Below are 9914 nucleotides of genomic sequence, written 5' to 3'. Positions count from 1 at the left end.
TCAGATGGCGCTGGGGAGACGGATGGCTCTGTAGGAAGGAGAAGGAGAGACAGCCTGGTGCGTGGTCTAGGCACTGGCTGCGCTGGAGAGGAGGAAACAGCAGGAGAGAGAACCCGGAGAGACAGCCTGGTACGGGGGGCTGCCACCGGAGGACTGGTACATGGAGGTGGCACCGGGTCTACCGGACCGTGAAGGAGGACTCGTACTCTTGAGCACCGAGCCTCCCCAACCCTACCAGATTGAATGGACCCCGTAGCCCTACCAGTGCGGCGAGGTGTAATAGCCCGCACTGGGCTATGCAGGCGAACCGGGGACACCACCTGTAAGGCTGGTGCCATGTACACCGGCCCGAGGAGACGTACTGGTGACCAGATACGTTGGGCCGGCTTCATGGCACTCGGCTCGATGCCCAACCTAGCCCTCCCAGTGCGGCAAGGTGGAATAGCCCGCACTGAGCTAAGCACGCGTACTGGGGACACCGTGCGCTTTACCGCATAACACGGTGTCTTACCAGTACGACGCCTTCTACCTCCACGGTAAGCACGGGGAGTTTGCTCGGGTATCTTACCCGGCTTTGCCACACTCCTCGTGTGCCCCCCCCCCAAGAAATTTTTTGGTCTGACTCACGGGCTCCCAACCGCGTCGTCGCGCTGCCTCCTCATACCAGCGCCGCTCAGCCTTCGCTGCTTCCAATTCCTCCTTTGGACGGCCATATTCCCCTGGTTGAGCCCAAGGTCCTCTACCGTCCAAGATCTCCTCCCAAGTCCAGAAGTTCTTGTTGCTCCGTCGAGCATTCCCATACCGCTTGGTCTCTGTTTGTTGGTGGGTGATTCTGTTAAGGCTGTCGCTTTCCTCATCCTCGGATGAGGTGAGGAGAGAAGGATCTTCTGACCAAAATGCGGGTTCAGGGAAATATGCCATCTTTATTATAAATTAAATAGCCACGGAACAAAACAAAACACTTTCAAAACTACAAAATAACAAAACGACGTAGAACGGAACCTGAACATAAACTCACATCACAAACGTAAACTCACGGACAGGAACGTTACATCGAAACATACGAACAGCCAAACAGTCCCGTAAGTGAAAACATATCGACAACGACGAAAGACATCACAGGAGACAATCACCCACAAACAAACAGTGAGAATGCCCTACCTAAATATGACTCTTGATTAGAGGAAAACGCAAACCACCTGCCTCTAATCAAGAGCCATACCAGGCAAACCAAAACCAACATAGAAACAAATAACATAGACTGCCCACCCAAAACTAACACCCTGACCATAAACACATAAAAACAATATAAAACAGGTCAGGACTGTTACACGAGCGGCCATCTTAGAATATAAAGGTTTAGACCAAATGCCCAAGGGTTGAAGTTTCATTTAATAATATCCACATGGCAGTCATAATGTAGGTTTCCATCTAATTGGCGACAGATTGTCATGCAAATATTCTTAAATCTGCTTAAATAAAATGCAGTGTGTTTCTACCAAACTGACTTGTTCAGGACGAAAATCACTATGTGATGACATACTTTTAGTTTTCGTGTACAGAATAAAACTCTAAAGTTCAATATCTTTCCATCTCATTTTCAACTCTACCAATAGTTTTGTTACAGACACTGTTGCGTTAAATAGACAATGTGCCTCCTCTGGTCTTGACACGTGGGCTCCAGACAAAAGCTTGCAGATAAAGTGCGGGTAGGTTAGTCTACATGATGAGATTATGGATAAGAGCGAGAATATGTTTATCGATCATCATGTCATCAGAATAAGACCATCAAAATTTATTGTAAAGGAGAAAAACATGTCCTACACACAATACCCCATAATGACATCACAATACCCCATAATGACATCACAATACCCCATAATGACATCACAATACCCCATAATGACAAAGCGAAAACAGGTTTTTGGATTTTTTAGGAAATGTATTGAAAATAAAAAACAGATACCTTATTTACATAAGTATTCAGACCCTTTGCTATGAGACTCGAAATTGAGCTCAGGTACATCCTGTTTCCATTGATCAGCATTGAGATGTTTCTAGAACTTGATTGGAGTCCACTTGTGGTATATTCAATTGATTGGACATGATTTGTAAAGACACACACCAGTCTATATAAGCTCCCACAGTTGATAGTGCACGTCAGAGCAAAAAACAAGCCATGAGGTCGAAGGAATTCTCCATAGAGCTCTGAGACAGGATTGTGTCGAGGGACAGATCTGGAGAAGGGTACCAAAAATTTTCTGCAGCATCGAAGGTCCCCAAAAACACAGTGGACTCCATCATTCTTAAATTAAAGAAGTTTGGAACCACCAAGACTCTTCCAATAGTTGGCCGCCCGGCCTAACTGAGCAATCGTGGAAGAAGGGTGTTGATCAGGGAGGTGACCAAGAACCTGATGGTCACTCTGACAGAGCTCAGGACCTCAGACTGGGGGCGAAGGTTTGCTTTCCAACAGGACAATGACCCTAAGCACACCGCCAAGAAATCGCAGTAGTGGCTTCGGGACAATTCTCTGAATGTCCTTGAGTGGCCCAGCCTAACATCTCTGAAGAGACCTGAAAATAGCTGTGCAGCGACGCTCCCCGTCCAACCTGACAGAGCTTGAGAGGATCTGCAGAGAAGAACGGGAGAAACTCCCCAAATACAGGTGTTCCAAGCTTGTAGCGTCATACCCAAGAAGACTTGAGGCTGTAATCGCTGCCAAAGGTGCTTCAACATTTTTTTTCCATTTGCAACCTGTTTTTGCTTCGTCATTATGAGGTTTTGTGTGTAGATTGATGATAATTGTTTTTGTTTCATCCATTTTAGAATAAGGCTGTAATGTAACAAAATGTTGAAAAAGTCAAGGGGGTCGGAATACTTTCGGAATACACTGTTTATGTCATTTAGCAGATGATTTTATCCAAAGTGACTTTCATCTAACCACTCAACAACATTCACAGACATACTGTACACACTCCCAAACAGACAATACATCTAACCACTGTATACTCAACAACATTTACAGACATACACACTCCCTAACAGACAATACATCTAACCACTGTATACTCAACAACATTCACAGACATACACACTCCCTAACAGACAATACATCTAACCACTGTATACTCAACAACATTCACAGACATACACACTCCCTAACAGATAATACATCTAACCACTGTATACTCAACAACATTCACAGACATACACACTCCCTAACAGACAATACATCTAACCACTGTATACTCAACAACATTTACAGACATACACACTCCCTAACAGACAATACATCTAACCACTGTATACTCAACAACATTCACAGACATACACACTCCCTAACAGACAATATATCTAACCACTGTATACTCAACAACATTCACAGACATACACACTCCCTAACAGACAATACATCTAACCACTGTATACTCAACAACATTCACAGACATACACACTCCCTAACAGACCCGTTCTCTAAACAGATGCTTAGAGACTAATGACTTGAGTGCATTCTGGGAAATAATATTTAAAAGATAAAACAACAGCCCCAGTGACAGCCCCCCCCTCTAGGTTTCTTCCTAAGTTCCTGCCTTTCTAGGGAGTTTTTCCTAGCCACCGTGCTTCTACATCTGCATTGCTTGCTGTTTGGGGGTTTAGGCTGGGTTTCTGTATAGCACTTTGTCACATCGGCTGATGTAAAAGGGCTTTATAAATACATTTGATTGATTGACTATGCATTGATAATAAACAGTGAGTAGCATCAGTGTAAAAACATGGGGATAGATGCTGTTAATTAAGGATTGGAACCTTTTTTTCAATTTTCGCCTAAAATGACATACCCAAATCTAACTGCCTGTAGCTCAGGACCTGAAGCAAGGATATGCATATTCTTGATACCATTTGAAAGGAAACACTTTGAGGTTTCTGGAAATATGAAATGAATGTAGGAGAATATAACACATTAGATCTGGTAACAGATAATACAAACAAAAAAACATGCGTTTAAAAAAAGTGTTCCATCATCTTTGAAATGCAAGAGAAAGGCCATAATATAATATTGCAGTTTAGGCGCAATTTAGATTGTGGAGTGTGGAGTTTGTGTGAAAAGTTTCACGTTGATCCAGTGACGCATTGCAAAACTGCACAGTATTTTGTATCAAGTCTGGCCAAATGTGCCGAATTGGTCAATTGATACATTTTCAAATACATAACTATAGAGAACATACAAAAATGATATGGTAATATAAAATTTAAGTTTACACACTCCCAGGAATGTCCTACATGATGGATCATTAGCTTATACACTAACTTTTACACATCTAGATGGACGGACAGGGTGGGTGTGGAGTCAGAGACAGCAGGGGTTCAAACTGTAGAAACCAGTTCCTACATTTGAATATAAAAAGGGATTTTAACAAACAAAATTAGGCAACGTTTTATCTCTGGGACCCTCAGGATGACAAATCAGAGTGAGATTAGTGAATGTAAGTACATTATTTGTCTTCAGAGGTGAATGTATCAAACCAATTGCCGTGATAAATGTTTTTAGTTGTTGTGCACTCTCCTCAAACAACAACATGGTATTATTTCACTGTTCTAGCTACTGTAAACTGGACAGTGCAGTTATATTAACAAGAATTTAAGCTTTCTGCCTGGAAAGTTTGCTATTACTTACAACGTCATTCTAGTCACATTAGCGCACGTTAGCATCAACTGTCCCGGTTTAGAGGTTTTAAGGAGCCTTTTGGACCTAGACTTGGTGCTCCGGTACCGCTTGCCATGTGGTAGCAGAGAGAACAGTCTATGACTTGGGTGACTGGAGTCTTTGACCATTTTTGGGGCCTTCCTCTAACACTGCCTGGTATAGAGGTCCTGGATGGCAGGAAGCTTAGCCCCACTGATGTACTGGGCCGTATGCACTACCCTCTGTAGTGTCTTACGGTCAGATGCCGAGCAGTTGCCATACCGGTCAGGATGTTCTCGATGGTGCAGCTGTATAACTTTTTGGGGATCGGGGGACTCATGCCAAATCTAATCAGTCTCCTGAGGGGGAATAGGTGTTGTCGTGCCCTCTTCACAACTGTTTTGGTGTGTTTGGACCATGATAGTTTGTTGGTGATGTGGACACCAAGGAACTTGAAACTCTCGACCTGCTCCTCTACAGCCCCATCAATGTTAATAGGGGCCTGTTCGGCCGCCTTTTCCTGTAGTCCATGATCATCCCTCTGTCTCTCGATTAAATGCAGTCACAGCTCATAGTCACCTTATTTTGACAGAAAATTGAGAGCAGATAATTCATTCTCTGTGGCCTAACTGATGTCCAGAAAGGCTTTCTGATGGGGCTGCTTTGGTTCTAATGAAGCCAGTTGGGGAGGGGGGCGTGCATAGGGGAACATGAAGGGAGTCATTGTCCTGCAGTATTGAATTTACAGGCTTTTAAATCACAGGGGCATGATCTAAATTGAGTTTGCCTGTCTCTGATCCCTGCCTGTTAGAGGCTAATGCAGTATTTGCTGCTTTCACATGTTCATCACAGAGGGGCTCTGGTTGGATGTTCATCACAGAGGGGCTCTGGTTGGATGTTCCCACTTTTCCTTTTTTCTCTGTCCTTAAGTTTGGAATCACCCCTCCCCCTCCATTAACCTAACCCTTTAGTTTGGACCACCCCCCCCCCTCTCTCCGTTAACCTAAACCTAACCATTTAGTTTAGAAGCCCCCCCTCTTCTGGCCCACTCCAAAACAAACTCCCCTTTTGGGCCAGAACACTTCTAGTCACAATAACATTGGATTATACAAGGCCCCAACCACACAGCCCTAGAGCAGGGGACATGTTCAACACATGTCTACATTGCAGTCTAACAGTCTACCATCACATAACAGAGAAACAGTAGAACTAGGACCTGGAGTTTTTCCTGGTCATGTGGTCAGTACCACAGTGTTCCTATTGGTTTCCCATCTCACCATGATGTGTGTGTGTGTGTGTCTGTGTGTGCGTGCGTGCGTGCGTGTCTCCACGACAGGATGCTGAGGAGTAACCAGCTAGGCTGTGTGGACAACACCACCTTCACAGGCCTGAGCTCCGTACGCCTGCTGTCTCTCTATGACAACCGGATCTCCACCATCACCCCAGGAGCCTTCACCACACTGCACTCCCTCTCCACCATGTAAGTCTCCCCACTCCCTCACTTCTTCTCTCTTACACACTCTCTTTCTCCCCCTCCCTCCTCTTCTCCTCACCACCCACCACCTGATTGTCTGTGTGATCACTCCCTCTCCACGGAAGTCTCATCTGCCTCCCTCCCATCCTCCTCTACCCACCTCTCCTCCTCATCCCCTCCTCTACCCACCTCTCCTCCTCATCCCCTCCTCTACCCACCTCTCCTCCTCATCCCCTCCTCTACCCACCTCTCCTCCTCATCCCCTCCTCTACCCACCTCTCCTCCTCATCCCCTCCTCTACCCACCTCTCCTCCTCATCCCCTCCTCTACCCACCTCTCCTCCTCATCCCCTCCTCTACCCACCTCTCCTCCTCATCCCCTCCTCTACCCACCTCTCCTCCTCATCCCCTCATCTACCCACCTCTCCTCCTCATCCCCTCCTCTACCCACCTCTCCTCCTCATCCCCTCATCTACCCACCTCTCCTCCTCATCCCCTCATCTACCCACCTCTCCTCCTCATCCCCTCCTCTACCCACCTCTCCTCCTCATCCCCTCCTCTACCCACCTCTCCTCCTCATCCCCTCATCTACCCACCTCTCCTCCTCATCCCCTCCTCTACCCACCTCTCCTCCTCATCCCCTCCTCTACCCACCTCTCCTCCTCATCCCCTCCTCTACCCACCTCTCCCCCTCATCCCCTCCTCTACCCACCTCTCCTCCTCATCCCCTCCTCTACCCACCTCTCCTCCTCATCCCCTCATCTACCCACCTCTCCCCCCCACCACCTGACTGTTTGAGAGATGTCTCCTAACCCAGCCCTGGTTCTGGAAAGACAGACAACCTACAGTGTGTTATCACAGCTCTCCATGACTACGGAATACTGCTGCAGATGGTCCTGGTAATTACAAGCTTGTTTTGTTGGAGTCTCTCTTCGCTCGTTATCAAGCTACAAATAGTTTCTATTTACGACCACCCCCTGAAGCATCGACAAAATATAGTTTTATCTTTCCAAAGCTAGCAACATCATGACAAATGTCCTTATTAAAATGACTGCTTTCTAAATATTGTCTTGCGGTCCAATATAAAATGATTCGAAATATTAAGATGTTATGCCTCTTACCCATGACCACCCAGAAGACGACGTATAAATAAATGAACATTTATCTGATGAATAAAACGTTAAAGGCTTAAATTCCTGGAAGTGCACCACTATCACCTCATATGTAACCTGTACATGGAATCATGTTTATATAACTATCACCTCATATGTAACCTGTACATGGAATCATGTTTATATAACTATCACCTCATATGTAACCTGTACATGGAATCATGTTTATCTTGGGGCACTAGTCCCCTCCCTTCTCCTTCCACTTCTCCTGCCTTATGCTCTATGTCTATCAGCTCTCTTTCCCTCCCTCCCTCTCTCCCTCCCTCCCTCTCTCCCTCCCTCCCTCCCTGACTCTCGCTATTCTCTAGGAGAGTAAAAGTAGTGCTGGGGTCTGCCAGCTCTCTAATTACCCTTCGGCTGACACTGACGGATCCGCTCCAGCGCGGCCTGCCTAAAAATACCGTCTGGTTTGTGAACCTGCACCGCGTAGAGCAGACCTGGCCAGGCAGCACAGCACTGGCCCAGCTGTGATCCCAGTGTACAAGTGTATCAGAGAAACAGTCAGTCACGATGGGCCAGAGCGACTTCTTGCTCTTTCTCTCTCTCGCTCTCTCAATTCAGTTTCAATTTCAATTCCATTTTATGGGCTTTATTGGCATGGGAAACATATGTTTACATTGCCAAAGTAAGTGAAATGGATAATAAACTAAAGTGAAATAAACAAATTTACAGTAAACCACCTCTACCTTGTCACAACAAAACTGATTGGCTCAAATGCATTAAGAAGGAAAGAAATTCCACAAATTAACTTTTAACAAGGCACACCTGTTAATTGAAATTAATTCCAGGTGACTACACCATGAAGCTGGTTGAGAGAATGCCTCATAGCATCACAGCACCATAGCCTCATATTTTCATAGCCTCACAGCTTCATATCCTCATAGCTTCATATCCTCATATCCTCAGATGGTAAAAAGGACCTGGGTGAAATAAATCTGCTAGTGTTGACTATAACACTGTGATGCTCCAGGTACTGTGGAGGGGTGACTAGTGTTGACTATATCACTGTGATGCTCCAGGTACTGTGGAGGGGTGACTAGTGTTGACTATAACACTGTGATGCTCCAGGTACTGTGGAGGGGTGACTAGTGTTGACTATATCACTGTGATGCTCCAGGTACTGTGGAGGGGTGACTAGTGTTGACTATAACACTGTGATGCTCCAGGTACTGTGGAGGGGTGACTAGTGTTGACTATATCACTGTGATGCTCCAGGTACTGTGGAGGGGTGACTAGTGTTGACAATAACACTGTGATTCTCCAGGTAATGTGGAGGGGTGACTAGTGTTGACTATATCACTGTGATGCTCCAGGTACTGTGGAGGAGTGACTAGTGTTGACTATATCACTGTGATGCTCCAGGTACTGTGGAGGGGTGACTAGTGTTGACTATAACACTGTGATGCTCCAGGTACTGTGGAGGGGTGACTAGTGTTGACTATATCACTGTGATGCTCCAGGTACTGTGGAGGGGTGACTAGTGTTGACTATATCACTGTGATGCTCCAGGTACTGTGGAGGAGTGACTAGTGTTGACTATATCACTGTGATGCTCCAGGTACTGTGGAGGGGTGACTAGTGTTGACTATATCACTGTGATGCTCCAGGTACTGTGGAGGGGGTGACTAGTGTTGACTATATCACTGTGATGGTCCAGGTACTGTGGAGGGGTGACTAGTGTTGACTATATCACTGTGATTCTCCAGGTACTGTGGAGGGGTGACTAGTGTTGACTATATCACTGTGATTCTCCAGGTACTGTGGAGGGGTGACTAGTGTTGACTATATCACTGTGATGCTCCATACTGTGGAGGGGTGACTAGTGTTGACTATAACACTGTGATGATCCAGGTACTGTGGAGGGGTGACTAGTGTTGACTATAACACTGTGATGCTCCAGGTACTGTGGAGGGGTGACTAGTATTGACTATAACACTGTGATGCTCCAGGTACTGTGGAGGAGTGACTAGTGTTGACTTTAACACTGTGATGCTCCAGGTACTGTGGAGGGGGTGACTAGTGTTGACTATAACACTGTGATGCTCCAGGTACTGTGGAGGGGTGACTAGTGTTGACTATAACACTGTGATGATCCAGGTACTGTGGAGGGGTGACTAGTGTTGACTATATCACTGTGATGCTCCAGGTACTGTGGAGGGGTGACTAGTATTGACTATAACACTTTGATGCTCCAGGTACTGTGGAGGAGTGACTAGTGTTGACTATATCACTGTGATGCTCCAGGTACTGTGGAGGCGTGACTAGTATTGACTATAACACTGTGATGCTCAAGGTACTGTGGAGGGGTGACTAGTATTGACTATAACACTGTGATGCTCCAGGTACTGTGGAGGAGTGACTAGTGTTGACTATATCACTGTGATGCTCCAGGTACTGTGGAGGGGGAGACTAGTGTTGACTATATCACTGTGATGCTCCAGGTACTGTGGAGGGGGTGACTAGTGTTGACTATATCACTGTGATGCTCCAGGTACTGTGGAGGAGTGACTAGTGTTGACTATATCACTGTGATGCTCCAGGTACTGTGGAGGGGTGACTAGTGTTGACTATATCACTGTGAT

The 9914-nt window shown here is 46.0% G+C and overlaps 1 protein-coding gene across 3 annotated transcripts in view; it reads left to right on the top strand.

Moving 5' to 3' along the window:
• Positions 1-9914, top strand: part of LOC129829472 (slit homolog 3 protein-like) — a 450259-nt gene that overhangs the window by 413911 nt on the left and 26434 nt on the right. For all 3 annotated transcript variants that reach the window (XM_055891175.1, XM_055891174.1, XM_055891173.1), the window contains one exon: positions 6024-6167. In XM_055891175.1, coding sequence (XP_055747150.1) covers positions 6024-6167 — 144 coding nt within the window. The remainder of the gene's footprint in view (positions 1-6023; positions 6168-9914) is intronic.

Source organism: Salvelinus fontinalis, chromosome 31, assembly GCF_029448725.1.
Source record: "Salvelinus fontinalis isolate EN_2023a chromosome 31, ASM2944872v1, whole genome shotgun sequence".
Classification (NCBI taxonomy): domain Eukaryota; kingdom Metazoa; phylum Chordata; class Actinopteri; order Salmoniformes; family Salmonidae; genus Salvelinus; species Salvelinus fontinalis.
This window is presented reverse-complemented; position numbering and strand designations above follow the sequence as displayed.